At 41.1% G+C, this 17707-nt stretch overlaps 2 protein-coding genes across 10 annotated transcripts in view; one reads left to right on the top strand and one right to left on the bottom strand.

Moving 5' to 3' along the window:
• Positions 1 to 12867, top strand: part of LOC105560233 (AMP deaminase 2) — a 42293-nt gene extending 29426 nt beyond the window's left edge. For 6 of the 9 annotated variants that reach the window (XM_012009155.1, XM_012009158.1, XM_012009161.1 and 3 more), the window contains 11 exons: positions 6946 to 7099; positions 8096 to 8282; positions 8680 to 8769; positions 8979 to 9328; positions 9540 to 9737; positions 9832 to 10127; positions 10204 to 10330; positions 10419 to 10582; positions 10658 to 10952; positions 11107 to 11217; positions 11406 to 12867. In XM_012009155.1, the coding sequence (XP_011864545.1) occupies positions 6946 to 7099; positions 8096 to 8282; positions 8680 to 8769; positions 8979 to 9328; positions 9540 to 9737; positions 9832 to 10127; positions 10204 to 10330; positions 10419 to 10582; positions 10658 to 10952; positions 11107 to 11217; positions 11406 to 11576 (2143 nt within the window). In that variant the 3' untranslated portion in view covers positions 11577 to 12867. Of the gene's footprint in view, positions 1 to 4700; positions 4815 to 6945; positions 7100 to 8095; positions 8283 to 8679; positions 8770 to 8978; positions 9329 to 9539; positions 9738 to 9831; positions 10128 to 10203; positions 10331 to 10418; positions 10583 to 10657; positions 10953 to 11106; positions 11218 to 11405 lie in introns of those variants that run through there. The other 3 variants (XM_012009156.1, XM_012009163.1, XM_012009157.1) reach the window with 3 other exon arrangements.
• A 72-nt stretch (positions 12868 to 12939) lies between these two features.
• LOC105560232 (UDP-xylose and UDP-N-acetylglucosamine transporter) lies at positions 12940 to 17015 on the bottom strand. The gene is made up of 5 exons (XM_012009154.1): positions 16650 to 17015; positions 14232 to 14448; positions 13844 to 14155; positions 13615 to 13766; positions 12940 to 13484 (listed from the first exon to the last, which is right to left on the bottom strand). Exons 1-5 carry the CDS (start codon positions 16724 to 16726, stop codon positions 13238 to 13240), a joined length of 1005 nt encoding a protein of 334 aa, XP_011864544.1. The 5' UTR covers positions 16727 to 17015; the 3' UTR covers positions 12940 to 13237.
• Positions 17016 to 17707: the final 692 nt, after the last annotated feature.

Below are 17707 nucleotides of genomic sequence, written 5' to 3'. Positions count from 1 at the left end.
ACGGGTATCGACGTTGCTCGCGTGAGAGCGCGGACGCGTTATTTCGCGACGGTATATTCACGGGGAAAACTGACCGATGCAACAGATAAATTGTCGGGGGACCCACAGGCGAGCGATTAAGCAAGCGATAAGTACGCCACGCGCGCGTTCGCGCTCTACGTCGTTTCGACGACGCACAAAAGATGTACGTACGCGCGCGCGAGGACAGATTACGTCACCGTAAGCGGAAACCATGTATCGGCCGCGTTTTTACGTGCGGATCACGGAGAGCGCCGTGAAGCGCGCGGTGGAGCCTCGCTGGCCGGGCGCGGGGGTGGCTCGTAGGGGTTGCCCGCGCGATCAGCCGCCCTTTCCTCGGCCAGCCCGCTCCAGTTCTCGTGCGACCGTCGTCGGTACCGGACGTACGCTCGCGGCGGCGTACGCGACTTCCGGCACGGTCGAAAGAGCTTGCATATGCGCGCGAAGGAGGTCTCAGGGGCCGTCGTTCGCGCACGAGGCTCGCGTGTGGCTGCGCCGTGCTCTCCGTATCGAAACCGGTATACATATAATAAGGCCGGCGGAATAAAACGGTTCCCGCACTAAAGCGCCGCCGATAAGATTATAGAGATTATCTCGGTGCACCTCGGATTCCGACGAAGCTATGCTCGCGTTCGGTCGCGTCTAATAGCGAATTCGGTTGCTTGCGCTGGTACGCACTGAGTGGTATGCTAAGGGCTTGTTCGTAGTCAATTTTCGTATTTAAGGTCGTCTCGAGTACGCGTTCAGAACTGTCGGGCCAAGAAAAATGATCCGTGCGGATGCTGTAGACCATTTGCTTGCACTAGTGGTACGCGAAGACTTGTTCGTAGTCAATTTTCATACTTAAGGTCGTCCTGAACACGCGTACAAAACTCTAGCCAAGAATAAAAATGATCCGTACGGATGCTGTAGATCATTTTACTGGCTTATGGCCGTTTTCGCCAACGCCGTTTAACTTTGACCTTATAGTTCATCCTTTGTCTCTTTCTAAAGGGACCGTTAGAGATAAAAGGTGATTTAAAGGGAACACTCCCAAGTGTAAATCTCATAATAACCCCGAGCCTATATTATACGGTTGCTTGGGTCGCTAAAAAGTGAAATTCACCACTCATAAGTCCTATCCTTCATTAGAAGCATAAACAAATATCAAATATACTGGAATTTTACAGGCCATTGGCCGTGTTGTGTATTATTTTGTCAGTTCTAGCTTTTGTAACGAGACATGTCAGACATGCACCTGTCTCTCAAAATGCAGTAGAAATGAAAAGTATTGAAAATGTATATTTCGTACTATGCATTATAGGTTTTTGTGCGGTGTGTATTGAAACAAAGGGAAAGATCAGTAATAAAAAAACTGATAAATAATAAAATAACAAATTGTTATGTACTACACAACATTATATAATACACGGCCAATGATCCGTAAAATCCGGTATATTCCTATTTGTTTCCCACTTCATGGGGCTTTAAGGTATTCTTAAATATAACTTCTTAAAAATCAATCAGTGAATTACACACCACTGAAGTCAGTGACTATTCATTCTCTCTCTTTAAACATCGAATCCTACTTTCCCTTTTCTTCCATAATTTTCTAATAATATTTCCTTTTACCGTTTCTAACTCCTTATTCCACATTTTCCCTATTCCCTATTTCCTTATCCCCCCCTTTTCCCTATTATTTTTCCCTAATTTCCTAAACCAGTGTGATGTCATTCCTTTATAATATAACGTTCTAAGTTATCTCAACCTTAAAAATTTACAGTTATAAGTATTTTCACTGGTATACTTATAACTGTAAGTCAGTGACTATTCACTGTTTTCAGTGATAATCCGCCGATAGACTTTTAGAGAGTAAGAAATATAAGAATTGACTGTAAACAAGCCTTAGCGCGCACGCGGCGCGCACCATGGTGTAGAAATACAAGGTGAAACATTGCGCATGTAACCAATTTTTGGGGTAAAATTGTTCAGTGGTTCTTCCTGCATTCAACCGCAATGATTTGCAGTTTGAAGGTTGGGGCAAATTTCTGATTGGTCAATCTGGTAGTTTGGGCGACTTCTGATCGGTTAACGCCGCGCATATCCACCAGATTGCTTCACCTTGTATCTTTACACCATGGTGCGCACTAGTGCAAGTAACCGAATTCGCTATCCCGAGTCGAAATTTTCGCCCTACGTTGAACCATTTCTATTATATATAGTAGGACCTGAGACAGTAAAAGAGGTCGAACTGCAAGAAATTTACTCCTACTTCAAAACTGACAGTGTCGGAAATTTCTGCTTTTGCCAATTTAGCATTAAAGTAGGTCCTTTCAAGCAGGAGCTAAAGTAAATTTTGAGAATTAAAAATTCAAGGGAGAAATAACCAATATAATGTCATCAAAGTTATTTGGTGTATAGATCAAATAACTTTGATGACATTATATTGGTTATTTCTCCCTTGAATCTTTAATTCTCAGAATTTACTTTAGCTCCTACTTGAAAGGACCTACTTTAATATAGATCAGCTACGTAGGTGCAAATTATCCTTAAAAGTGTCAAAATGGTACCAAAGTTTCGACTCGGGATAACTTCAATTCCAGCGTAGCTGCGGTCCCCGCGAAGAATTTGCGTGACGTGGCAAGACGCGCGCAGGGACGGTTTAATTATCATCTTTCGAATGCAGAAAATGACAATTAAAATTCCTTTACAAATTAAAACTCGATAATAATACGTTTCTCCATAATTGCATCGAACGCCAGTCTATTTGTTGAAAAACGAGTATACCATCCGGTGCGCGTATAATGAACCCTACTTGGATTACGCTAACCCGCTCCTCTACCTGTATAATCGATTTGGAAATCAAAGATTTTGATTTATCGACCCTCCGTTTGCCGCGTGCGCGATGCAATTAAGTACATTACTCGAGCTCGAGAGCGTCCGCGCTGCGGCGCAACGCAACGCAACGCAACGGCACGCGCGTTCGATCCCGGCGTAATTGGTGTAGCGTGAGAGCTAAGAGACGCAACGAGCCAGGTGTATCTCACGTTTAAGCGTGATGTAATCGGACCGCGGCGGCGCTTGACGCGAACGACGACGGCCGTGGACGGGAACGAGAGTTCGTCCGATGCTGGCGAGTGAGTGAACTGACGAAGAAGAGGGACGCTTCTCCCGCGTGTGTTCGCGCTTTAACAGCGTCGATGACGCAGAAACGTGCGACACGCGAGTCGAGAATATTCCCCCCCCCCCGAGAATCCGATTCGCATTCACGATTTTTACCTATAAGTCGTGAGATTTTAGTCCTGCGTTTTTCCCCACCGATTAGTTTCCCGCGTGTCGCCCTCGCAATTTACGCGGCGCGAATTCAAATCTCGCGGAGCGCTCGGCACCGAGCGGGCAAAGATTTAGCAAGGAGTGAAACGGGAGATTCGGGAAGAGTTGAAACTAACAGAATCTCACGTCACACCCAGAAAAAAAGATTTATTTAGGTGAAACAAATGAGATAGGTTGAAATCTCATGTTTCTTTGTGTCTGCTAAACTTTTCTTTACTTGTACTAAAATATTTGCTAGATGTGAAGAAACAGATATGTGAATTCTCTTAGAGATTCCAGCCTTAATAAAATAAAATTTTGGTTAAGGCGATGAAATCGTTTCTTTGAAATTGAATAAAAAAGTAGTAAGGTCAAAATTCCAAGAAAATTTGTATTTCGTAGAAACTTTCTCTGGCCGTACGAGTAGATATTTCGAGACTCGGAATGTAGGTACTTATTCGAACTCGTCGCGCGTGAATTGATTAGCGTTTGCCATTTTGCCGTTTTCTTTCTCCAAGCTTTTTGCAGTCTCGCGGCGTTTAGCGAGATTTATCGGGAGGGCGGGTACATGCAAGGGTGTGAGGAACGCGTTTACCGCAGCACCGTATAGCACACCGCTATTACACCGCGAAATTTTGCTAGCCTTTCACCACATCCCGCAACTATTTGTCAACGAAGTGAGATAGGATATAAAATGGAAAAACACCGGCGGAGAATAAACATTAATACTTGAAAGATTATGCACATTAACATAATAGAAATAATATTTCGCCTCTTTCTCCATGCGCGAATTAATTTTACCCGCGCATCGAAAATACATTCTACATTATTTCCCCCTTCCCCCCCCCGCAATTTATTTTAATTCGATATTTTCCGCTCTCGCGCGACTCCCCTCAGCGCAGAATATTTTTTATTTTTTTTTTGCGAAACGCATGTAATTTCCCGCCGCGAAATCGCGATGATCGAATGCTCGGTGACGAAGCCGGAACAATTTAACGTTCGTTCGACAGCACGCAGCAGGGTGGCGAAATATATGCATGAGATCGTGGAGGACACCGGGAAAGGACCTTGCGGCTCCCATCGCGCCCCGTCAACTTCCATAAAGAGAACATATCAGACTTTCCGGCCGACTAATCATGAAAGATCGCGGGGACTTTCGGCCGGATTACCGAAGATCGGCCGACACGGCTGATCTGCGATTGTGATCGAGGGACGCTGCTAAGGCCGTCGATCGCCGCTCGCGGGACTGCTAGAAATCCGTCCTCGGCGATGGAATCCCGTGTGTCGCCGTCTGCGAAAACTCGCGGCGGCAGCGGCGAATGAGCGCGGAGAGGAGCGCAGCGCGCGAATTTGCATCGCGTTACTCGGCTTGCGCTTCCGCACCGCGGAATCTGTCCCGCGCGTAAGAGCAATCGATCTCCGAGCACGTGGCGTCGATCGCGTAACATGTTCGCCGACGTAAACGAGTCGAAACGATGGACGAGGGATAATAGGATCCTCCTGAGGTAATTCTTGATATTACGAGAGCGGAATGGCGGCGAATCACGCTTTACCTCTCAAATTCTCGCAGACGAGCGTACAATTTTTCTAGCTGCACCGATTACCGACTCGATCTATCGCTCTTATTTACCCAACATGCGTCATGAATTATTAATACCCGGTAAAAAATTTTTCAAGCACCATGCATTAAATATATAGTATTATATAAAATTATACGTGAAAAGTATGTCCATACATATTTTTACATTGCATACATATTTCTATATAATTCTATACAATTCTACACAGTTTTATATATTTTTTAATAGATTTATACATGCTTTTATATGAAAAAATTTTCAAGTGGAAAATTGCTTATTTATAATTATATGTATATAATTATAAATAAGTAATTTTGTACATAAAAAATTTGCATTGCATAGAAATATACCCATACGGCACTAAAAGACGTCTTTAAGACATCTTTAAGTCGTCTTTTAGATATGTATATCTAAAAGACGACTTAAAAATGTCTTTTAGACATGCATGCTGTATGGGTACAATGTATTATAAAAATATGTATGGACATATTTGATGTATATTTTTTATATTAGTCATTACTGTTCGGTTAATGTTACAGATATGTCCTCTCTCGTCTTTGACTACGATTTTCTATGCCTTTCTCTTTATGGTTGAAACCATGTGGAGACTCACGAGTGTTCAATCTTGAGATAGGAATTAATTTGATCGTGACGATTACACCGATTCCACGATAATTTTCCGTTTCACGCTCGCTATAATATTTTCTCTTTATCTCATCACTGAAGAAGACCCGAATATGGGTCGAAACGTTTGAATAAAAAGTACATTATTTTCCACGTTTAAACCACGCAGTGTGTTCCGCGCTTATTGGCTCACACTGAACTTCCCCCATCGATTCTTTATATTTTTATATAATTCTATACATTTATTCATATTCATGGTTCATGCATGAAAAATTTTTTACCGGTTATGTGCCTAATGACGTACAGATAAGCATATCTGGGGGCGAACGTGCGATTCAATATCGTGCTGATGAATCTACGTACCGCAATTTGAAGTATAGGTCACGAGATTGTTAATTTTGATATTATTATTTAAAGGTATAATATATTAGCTGCGATATTAATATACCTATACGTATTGATTTTTATTAATAGCATACAATATTAGTAACATTAAACTAATACATCACATAATTGTTATCAAACTGTGTTAACCTTTTTAATTTGACATTTTAGTATTCGACTTAAGGGTTAAATATTTAAAATTATCTCGAGAGCGATTATTTCCTGCCATTTTGCGAGCCATTTTAACATTTCTTGTCGGAAATATTACTTTCAGTGTACAAGACTCGTCTTGATAATATTATGAAATTATGGACACGAGGAAATAAACCGGGATATACGGACAGGCATTAATGAAACTCGTGCATGATGCATTAATTAAAGAGCGGTTATCTTGCAGTTTAATTTGCTCACATGTATGTACTATATATAGGTGTATATATATATAAAAGAAGAATATCGCCTCGATATTCATTGATAACATTCGGGTCAAAAGTCCATGAAGCATCTATCACGACTTCGTCGAATTTAACCCTACTCTCTCGTGATTGAAGACTCTCGATCACGAAAGTGTATTTCATTTGCCTCTGTTGCAACCTGTGAATTAACTCCGCTATAATTCTCCCCTATCGACGTTTGCGTAAGATAATTTTAGATACTTGCTCTGCACAGGGCAGCAGTTAATATTTAACGATATGAAAGAAAATTCCTTGCTCCAATCTGAAGTGAAACGAAAATGAGGTAGAATGTTGACACTTCAGAATTGCACATACATAGATACTGTACTTTATTACTTTAATCTTGGCGTTTATATTAAGAAAATTGTTTGAATATATCGCAGTATTAATTGCGGCGATATTTCACGTTGAGAATTAAAAACTATTCCAATAGATTATTTTCATAGAAAATCTTTGTCACGGATTTACATAAAAGAATCTGCCTTTAATATTTCGCAGAATAATTGCGAGTTATCTTATATAATAAAGGTATACCTCGCTGCGAAATTTTATTTTACGTAAGAAAAAATTAACTCAACGATTAATTTTTCTAGAGCTGCAAAGGATCTTGAGGAACGTCGCAGTCATTACGAGCCGTCGCTCCATACAGGAGTTCCCGATGACATCGATCATAGTTTCAAGATAGAAGAAAATGATTTCGTACCTCATTTTCAACGGGTCTCCATATCCGGCGAGGACACTTCCGGGGTGAGTCTTAGACTGTTAATTCTACCTGATTTATACATGGTGTTCATAATAAACGTTTCACGATTCCCATGGCTATTTTTTTGTCGAATGATATATTTGTTGTCGTTTATTATCTTTTACTGAACGACGCGATAATTTGAAACTTATTCCATCATTTTACGGGTACCTTTATTATGACTATAGGTACTACTTGAATAACAATGAAGTAAATAAATTTATGAATAATTAAGGAAAACAAAACTCGTTCGTCTGTAAGTATTTCTCGAGAAATAAATAATTGTAAGACATTATCAAGTAATCGACCCAGGAGATCGATCTAGTCGAGATATAACTTCAACTTTATGGTTTCGCGGATACTATTATGCACGATGTGTCCCTGGAGATTGTGATGTGGATGTGTGAAATGGAAACCTTGGAACAGCGGATTTACGCGAGAAACCCTTGGTCGCCTGGCTTTGCTCCTTCTCCCTTTATGTTATATTCACGATTAATTTATAAGCGATGCCATTAATCTAGTTTAATCGTTATAATCTGGATATGTATATCAAAATCAGTTTAAGCACAAGTATTGCGTTAAAGTTTAAATTAAATTGTCTTACGTTATTTTACTCTAAAGATTTTTATGTTGCAATAGATAATAACAAAATATTAAAACATTATTAAGTATTTGAGTGCCGAAACTGATGATAAAAAAATGTGTGCGAAGAATACAAAGCAGCGCGTTCGTATTTCTCCTGTTCCACGTCGAAAAGTATTGATGTTATTTACTTTAAATAAATTGAAAACATTTTGATCATAAAGCCTAATTAAACTCTGAGAATTGCGGTAGAAGCAGAGCGCGTTATCAAGTTTGTCGCGACATTCGTCGGCACTTTTCGGCGTGAAAAGTGAGCGGCGCGAACGCAAGCGATTAATTTGAAAAATTACTTGGTTGCTGCGTCCCCCGCCTCGAGTGATTTTCTATCGCTGTGCTTCATCTTGAAAAATTACACGTAGGTGCCTCTGGAAGATCTTCAAAGGGCCTCCAAGATGCTGGTGCAGGCGTTGGCGATCCGCGAAAAGTACATGAACAACTCCAAGCAGAGCTTCCCCACTATTACTTCTAGATTCTTGCGTAGTATCGATAAGCGGCCACTCACCACAGACGACGAAGTTCACCACGATGACCGCAAGTGCATCGAAGGTAGCTATCGTTGATTTGAGAAACGTGTCTCAAAATTGTACGTTGTAAATCCAATCCGACTTTCCATACTCGTCCCGACGTCCTTCCCTCGTGCCGTTATATATCAAGGAAACGCGTGTAATCTTACGAAATACTCCAGTGCAATCAACGCAATTAACATCAACGTTTTAACGCTTCAAGCGCCGATGGCAATAACAACGTCAAGCTATCCGTTCATGTGCTGTGTAGTTTTTCTTCTTTTTCTTTTTCGTCGGTCGCAGCGTGTATAATCGTGCGACTTCTCGTACGGAGCTTTATATAAAGCACGGCTTTAGTTTAGTGTGCCAAGCACCACACGCTCTTAGCGTATGAGTTAATGAAGAGTATACGATGCCAGTTTTATTACATATTTCCTAAGGGAAAGAGCTGCTGGATATTGTGAAAGAAATCAAGGGCGCTCGTTCCGACGCGGACATCGACGCGCTGATCAAAGACGTCTCTCGGACAGGTCTTCCTAATACCTATTAATATCCTTACCTTGAATTTCCTGTTGCACGCTGTTTTGAGTCACGTACTAGCTACTACTTAACCATAGAGTCTCTTAACCACGTGCGAGACAGTCATTATCTCGGAATAGATGAAACAGCGCTGCGGCAACAGACGGTTGGCGCGCTAAACGATGCCTCGCTAACGTGCGCCTTGATCAATTATCAACAGATCACCCAGTACATGCGCCTGCTTCCCGGGGCGATCCGTGGAAATGCGAATTTCCACCGGCAAAGAATTACAAGATCGTACCGGTCAACGGCGTGTTCAACCTGTTTGCCAGTGACGAGGACCTGGCTAACGGCAAGCCGCTCCCGTATTCGTACCCAGACATGGCGGCCTTCATCCAGGGCATGAACCTCCTGTGCGCCATGATCGCCGACGGGCCTTTGAAATCCTTCTGTTACCGAAGATTGAGTTATCTCTCCTCCAAGTTTCAGTTACACGTGCTGCTGAACGAGCTCAGAGAACTGGCGAGTCAGAAGGCCGTGCCGCACAGGGACTTCTACAACATCAGGAAGGTCTGTACGCAAACAATTCGCAAGTGTATTGGGACCGTAATTTCTAAGATCAATATTTGTTGTAGAGGTAGAAACGGGATAATGAAATTTTTTAAGCGGGAAATTAAAGAATATTTTTAGACCTCTTGTTACCTCAAGTGGACTCTTTTCGCTTGTACATCAACGACGCGTGTGATTGAGTTGCGTTATTATACGATTGAATTCATTGCAGGTCGATACTCACATACATGCGGCTTCATGCATGAATCAAAAGCACCTGCTCAGATTCATCAAGAAAACGTTGAAGAATCACGCCTCTGAAGTGGTCACTTGTTCCAAAACTGGCGAGACCATGACACTCCGCGAAGTTTTTCAGTCCATGAGTCTGACGACTTACGATCTGAGCGTCGACATGTTGGATGTGCACGCGGTAAGTATATCTTTCCGAATGAGATGCTTATATACCAGGATATCGAAGAAGTCTCCCAAAAAGTATTGCGCGCTACCTTTCCTTCTTCTCGCAGGACAGAAATACGTTTCACAGATTCGACAAGTTCAACGCGAAGTACAATCCTATCGGCGAGAGCCGCTTGCGTGAAGTTTTCCTCAAGACCGATAACTACCTGAACGGCAAGTATTTTGCACGAATAATCAAGGAGGTCGCGAGCGATCTTGAGGAGTCGAAATATCAGAACGCGGAGCTACGCCTGTCTATCTACGGCAAGGGTCCAGAAGAATGGGATAAACTAGCTACGTGGGCGATCGAGAGCGATGTCGCTTCAGATAACGTACGCTGGCTCATACAGATCCCTAGATTATAGTAAGTCTGTTATATCGCACGCGCGACACTTGACGGTTTGACCAATTTCTCATTGTTTGCATTTTACATTGCACAGCGATATCTTTAAGCTGAACAAACTCATGACGAACTTCCAAGAAATTATCAACAACATTTTTCTGCCGCTCTTCGAAGTGACCAACGATCCCAATTCGCATCCGGAATTACATAAATTTCTCAAATACGTACGTTTTCCTATCTTATGCTCATCAGTTTTTCTTACTGTCATTGTACTTTTCTAAATGCTTTACACTCGCTGTATTATTGCCATAGGTAATAGGTTTCGACTCCGTGGACGATGAAAGTAAGCCGGAAAATCCTCTCTTCGATAAAGACGTTTATCCACCCGCAGAATGGGACGACATAGAGAACCCGCCATACGGATATTATCAATATTATACTTACGCAAATATGACAGTCCTCAATCACTTTCGAGCGTACGTTTATTAAGTTTTTTCTATTTTATTTTGAGTAATCATCTCATTACACCCGAGACGTAAAATCTCTTACAGGGAACAAGGCTTGAATACATTTGTCCTGAGACCTCATTGCGGCGAGGCAGGACCCATACAACATCTTGTGTGCGGCTACATGATGGCAGAGAACATTTCGCACGGCTTACTACTCAGAAAAGTTCCCGTGCTCCAGTACTTGTATTACCTGGCGCAAATCGGCATCGCGATGTCGCCGCTCAGTAACAACTCGCTTTTCCTGAACTATCACCGTAATCCACTTCCAGAATACCTTGCTAGAGGACTATGTGTAAGCTTGTCCACGGATGATCCTCTCCAGTTTCATTTTACCAAGGTAAATGAGAAACTATCATACACTGTGGATAATATAATAATACGCTATCTTTTTTTATAATTTGGAAAACTCGTTAATATATTAAGATTATTATTGCTATATCTACTGTATCTTACGATTTATATATTGATGTGGTTTAATATATTAACTTTAGGAACCTCTGATGGAAGAATATAGTATTGCTGCGCAAGTGTGGAAACTCAGTTCGTGTGACATGTGCGAGTTAGCACGCAACTCCGTTCTTATGAGTGGCTTTCCGCATAAGGTGAGTAATTATATCAGCTCTCCGGTCTTCCATTGTACATAAAGGGCAACTAAGGGATCGGACTGACGCCGCTTTACAAGCTTGTCTTATTATAGTGATAATACATCTTTCGATTTTGTATCTGTACACTTGCTTCATTCATGAACGTGACGGAATGTCATACGATCCTATTGTTTTCCATTTTGCAGAGTAAGCAGTACTGGTTAGGACCTAATTATACGAAGGAAGGAGTCGCTGGCAACGATATCACTCGAACGAACGTACCGGACATACGAGTGGCCTATCGATATGAAACCTTGGTTGACGAACTGTCCAATATCTTCAAGGTCGTGGAGAAACCCGAGTCACTTCCATTTTAATAATCAATTATTTGGATTTTATCAAAACCGATGGGTTGATTAACGTGAAAATGATGTTCAATGATGGACAAATTATGATTATACGTGCGATTTATTCTTGGGATTTCTGATTTTTTATATAGAACGTTTTTTTGGAACATTACGAATTCAGAAGTAGATTATTTTTTCTTTTTATATAATTGTCAGGCTTCTTCTCTCGACACATAAAAAAATAACTCGAGGGTAGAACTTGAACAACATTGATCGAATTTATGTTTTATTGTTAGATGATATTTAGTATAGTATGAAATAATATTAAGTATGTATTTTATATCACAGATTTTCCACATAAAAACATGTGCTTGAGATCGTAATCTGTATCGGATGACATGAAGAAATGTGAGACCATGATGATTACACATAGGTAAAGGATCAATGCGATTTCACAAGGCCTTTACAATGTTATATTAAATTATGGAGTCAGTTTCTAAATTAATTTCGTAATTTAATATGAAAATTGATATTTGTTATTGGGACAAATTGTATGAATTTTACGTATGTATTGATCATTCTTCTTGCATCTTTTTTTGAAGACTTTAATCGCAAGAATAAATCAGAAATTATACATATACGTTGACCAATTTAATAGTAGTTTTAAGAAGATATTTCTTTTATCGTTGCAACATTTATAATACACAATAGCGCATATTGTAATATGAACTAGATTAGAACCGAATATTACGTTCATTTACCTTGACGTTGAACTCGTGATAAGATAAATCCGTTTTTCATATCTCGGCTGTGCACGGCGACAGCAGCGTACTCCTTTCTTGGATTTTAGCTTTATTTTCTTACATTTTTGTACATTTATATCGTAATCGAGTACGACATTTGTTTCGACGAGCATTCAAATAGCTGGCTCGTACATGCGGATAGTTAACTCGTGCCATTGTACATCCTTTTTTTCACAAATAGATAATGTAAATAGGAAATTAATTTAAATGTAACTAAAATATTTTACGAAGCTACATGCGTGCCAAGATATGACGCGGCGACACAAACATCATTTCTCGTTATTTTAATGTTGTGGCTACTTTAATCGTTTCTTTTTGCGTCTGCCATTTTCCGAGAGAACTTTCCGAACAACGAGCCTAAGGAATTTAAATTAAGCGATATACGATCATCTATAACACTCGAACACTGTGCCCTGATATCGAATTTAAATTAAATTGTTGCTAGATAGAAAGATATATATTTATTGTAAAAAAATATATATACTATACAACGGAAATATACTTGCATCGTTAAAACCGAACTTGCGAAAGCATTGATTAAACCAATAGCCCAATTCATATGCGAGCGTTAATAAACTGATCCATCAGGTACATAGCGATTGAAAGAGAGAATACCACCCCCTTTTTTTATTCATCAAATTAAATTATGAATATATAATTGATGTAGTGAAATTACATTTCGAAAACCACTCGCTGTTATTTCACCAAAGCATAAAATTCATATAAAACTATAGACGGGCACTGATTATTTTCACGTCACATTTGTCCGAGAATTTCTCTTACATGTCGAAGTGACACAATCACTATAAAATGCCTCGAACAATACGCAATTATATAGGCGATAGAAATATGATTATTTGCCTTGCCTTATTCGTTAAGTTAATGCACCTATTCCGTCTTCTTCGTCTTAGGTACCCGCCGTAAGCTTTGCGTAATCTTTGGTATCACTTCCGTAAAAATAATTGTACCTATGAAGACTAGTATCGTCCCAACCCAGTGATATATAGTAAACGGGTTCTTGAAATAGACTATAGAGAATAACAATGACAGGAACTTTCGCAGCGTTATTACCAGAGTAACGGTGAGGGAGCTGCATTCCGTAGTTAACACGAATACAGAGCTGATGCACATGTATCTGGGAGTATCGTCAAGGAAAATACCTCGGTGATGTGTTAGTACACACGTTCGAACGCCACGTCGGTGTGCGGGTGCGCGCGTACACACGTGCTTACGCATTACAATACAGCTATTTAGAAAAAGGATACTGCGTCAGAATGTTTCCAATCAAATACACGATTAACGTTGGCATATGTACACCGATCAGAGGCAACCTCAGTGGCTCGGACGCGAGCGCAAAGTTCCAGTGATCGTAAATGTTAGGCGCTAGCGTTAGGAAGAACGGCAAGGGTAACAAGTGCTGTAAAGAGTTTTTCGATTATAACCGTCGATCACGTTGATATTTTAACGCAGGAAGAAACGAGGGAAGAGACTCACTGTGTAGTACAAGGCCTCCCGCGCGTTCTTGCCATACCGGCTGTGCAGCACCTCCTGATAAATTCCCATCCTGGCGGAAACGAATAGAGCAATCGTGAGCAGGGATATGCCCAAGATCCACCAGAAGAAGTCGTCCCACGGCGTCGTGGCCACCTGCACATTCTTCTGCTGCAAGGACTTAATCTCCTTGCCGCTAACGATCGTGCAGAGTGCTATCCCCGAGGTGATCATAAATACCGATAAATATTTGCTAAACATGTACTTCTTGTTTAAAATGATAATACCCATTATCATGTTGGCTATTAGAGAGCCCTGAAACAATACAACGGTACGGTATAGCAACGGAAATTTATATCTGCTATCAGAAGGAACCGCACGGGCTACTCACGGCTCTAAATATCATGTGCAGCGGCATAGGGATATTAAAGTCAAACGCATAATTATTGCACACATTGGCGATAAAAAACATTGTGACCAAAATAAAGTGGTCCTTTATGCCGATGTTTGGCTTGACGGTGCCGCATTTGGACGTGAACAGGAACCCCTCGATGGATATGAAAAGAAACTGCGAGAACGTGATGAGATTTCCGCTGCCAGGATCATCTCTGAAAAATCGAGGCGATCAGGAACAAGTGTCTTCTATCGTTTACCCCTTATTTTCATTTCGCAACGATTGTTATTTTATTAAATTGATAAAGGTATTAACGACGCTCACCGCGAGGTAGCGGTAACGTTTTCGAATAAAGTACCACGAGCGGCGGGCAAGCGCTTCGCCATCAATATCTGTTTCCGTAGGTGCAGATTAATTTTAGTCGCGGTTTCATTTCTCTGGTGAAAATTTTTCCTCAGAATTGTTAATTTAGTTTTACAACAAATTTATAATGAAGCAAAAATAAGTGAAAAATTTTTTCAATGATTTTATAATTTTTTTCCACAAAATGTTGAGATTATTTTAAATACAAATTGGAACATCTCTCAGAAGTACCGAGAAAGTTTGTATCTGGAATTTTTTATATGCATGAATTCTGAAATATTCTGAAATTTCTCATTCTATAATTTCAAACATTTGTACCTTAGAATATTCACGTAATGTGAAAGTCTAAGAAAGAAAGTGGACTTCTTCTCAGTATTTCTGAAAAGTGTGCCAATTCATGTAAAAATTCTGAGGAAAAATTTTCACCAGCGTCACCACTTGTCCGTTTTCCAACTCGCAGAATTAGAAAGAGATAGAAGAGCAGGTTGAACAGAGAGTCAATCTACATCGGTAGAAGCGAATACAGCGAGTCGCATGACATTGTCGCATGACATTACGAAGGTCGAGGTATCAATAAAAGTACCGATAAGGTGTTCTTTTATTCTGGACGGTGTAAAGGTTCATTCTACAATTGCGTAAACGTGGTTGTTATCGGTTGTACAGTGTTGTAAAACACAGTTTTAAACTAGCATCTCCGATTGCAAAGCCTGTTGTAAAAGATGGCTGAACTTGATCTTTCACGACTACAACGATGTAGGACGTAAAAGCTAACCAATCATTCACTTTAATTACGACGTATCTCACTTTATTGTATATTACTTTGATGTACAACACATACTACTACTTCTACTCCTACAACCCTACAACTACGTTTACGCAATTGTAGAATGGCCTTAAAGGCCGGTCTACAATACATGGAGTAAGCTGGAGTAAGGAGTAGGAGTAAGGAAATAAATCCATTTTATATCTTACTCCTACTTCAGCTCTTAGGCTTACTCTCAGTGAAACAAAATGCCATCAATCAGTGTTACAAATATTTTAAAAATTATGCCCGTATTTCAGCTTCCTTACACCAAAAGCTAGAAGTTAAGGGCTCTCCCTTACTCCTTACTCCACGTATTGTAGACCAGCGCTAAAGGCCATTTTACAATTGCGTAAACGTGGTTGTAGGAGTAGAAGTAGTAGTAAGTGTTGTACATCAAAGTAATATACAATAGAGTGAGATACGTCGTAATTGAAACGAATGATTAGTTAGCTTTTACGTCCTATGTCGTTGTAGTCGTGGAAGATCAAGTTCAGCCATCTTTTACAACAGGCTTTACAATCGGAAATGCTAGTTTAAAACTGTGTTTTACAACACTGTACAACCGCTAACAACCACGTTTACGCAATTGTAGAATAGCCTTAGGCCCGGTCTACAATGGCTGCGTTCGGCAGGAAAAGCTGCTTTGCAACTGTTGTAAAATTCGTGAATCTGATTGGTGTGTTCTCTCAATCTTGTGTGAATTTAAGAGCATACGTCAATCAGATTCATGAATTTTACAACAGTTGCAAAGCAGCTTTTTCTGCCGAACGTAGCCATTGAGTCGTTAGTCGTTAAGGCCATTCTACAATTGCGTAAACGTAGTTGTAGGGTTGTAGGAGTAGAAGTAGTAGTAAGTGTTGTACATCAAAGTAATATACAATAGAGTGAGATACGTCGTAATTGAAATGAATGATTAGTTAGCTTTTACGTCCTATATCGTTGTAGTCGTGGAAGATCAAGTTCAGCCATCTTTTACAACAGGCTTTACAATCGGAAATGCTAGTTTAAAACTGTGTTTTACAACACTGTACAACCGCTAACAACCACGTTTACGCAATTGTAGAATAGCCTTTAGTCAGAAGTCGCAACTATATGTTGATCCTTTTCCTTTCTGGGTGGAAGAAAAAGGACCGACATACAGTTCCGACTTCTGACTAACGACTAACAACTCATTGTAGACCGGGCCTTAACACAGCGCGGGCGGCGTTATGCAACACGGCAGGTCGGCCGAGTCATCGGATACCCACTTGACGAGTAGTTCCAGAAACACGACGTTTGTGCAGCAACCGAGGAAGACGCAGAACACCGCGACAGCCGCCCGCATCGTGCTTCAGATCCTGCCTCCACTTGCTCCCTTGTCGATCGAGATCACGGAGTCTCGCGGTCTAACCTAAGAAATCGACCCTTCTACGCGCGTTACGCGATCCATCGGCGCACTGGCCGCTCCGTCGACTCCGTGCAGTCCGTGCGCCTGACGGCCGACGCGCGGGCGAGAGTTTATCAGCGATTCAGTAATGCGATGTATCGCGCGGTAAAACTACGCGCGCGTATACCACGTGCACACGTATGTCGCGGACGTCACGAATCGCGATGCCCTTCGACTCGTCAGTTTTGGCGCCTTTCCGGAGCATGCGCGTCGCGGTCGTGTCCGGACCATAGAGCTATTACAGATAGAGGGAGGGAGTCAACGAAGGACGCGATATAGCTGTAGAAAGAGAACGCTGCAATAGAGGCCGGTGTGTCATTGTCTCATAGCGCATGCGTATTAGGTACTGCGTGCGCCTAACTGCACTAGTTCAGAGTGTATCTTTCTCTTTCCACATGCTTTTATAAGAAAGAAAGAGACACACTCTGCCTACAAGCGCACATGTTACGCGCATGCGCGTGACTGTTAGACAGTGACACACCGGCCTCTATTGCAACGTTCTCTTTTTATCCCACTATCGCATGCGCTTACACGTTGTCCCATACCTACTTCCCTCTATCTGTAATAGCTCTATGGTCCGGACACCTGGGTGCTCCATAGACGTTGTAAATATAAGGCCTGTTCTTTATTACTGCACTACTGAACTAGTGCAATAAGTTAAAATGAAACAAATAGATTACCTCTCATTCCAACTCATTGCACCAGTGTGCACTAGTTCAGGAGTGCAGCAATAAAAAACAGACCCTTTGACTGAGCGTCCCTTTAATTATTATTATTAAGTTTCTGGCTCCTGGCTCCATCTGGGCGTCCCTTTAAATAAGCTGAAGTTGTGGAGAGAGAGAGAGAGAAAATTTAAGAAGACTCTTTCTCTCTGTTACA

Source organism: Vollenhovia emeryi, unplaced genomic scaffold, assembly GCF_000949405.1.
Source record: "Vollenhovia emeryi isolate VEMERY1.0 unplaced genomic scaffold, V.emery_V1.0 DF939235.1, whole genome shotgun sequence".
In the NCBI taxonomy this organism is placed as follows: domain Eukaryota; kingdom Metazoa; phylum Arthropoda; class Insecta; order Hymenoptera; family Formicidae; genus Vollenhovia; species Vollenhovia emeryi.
The sequence above is the reverse complement of the archived record's forward strand: the minus strand, read 5'-3'. Positions and strand labels throughout refer to the sequence as shown.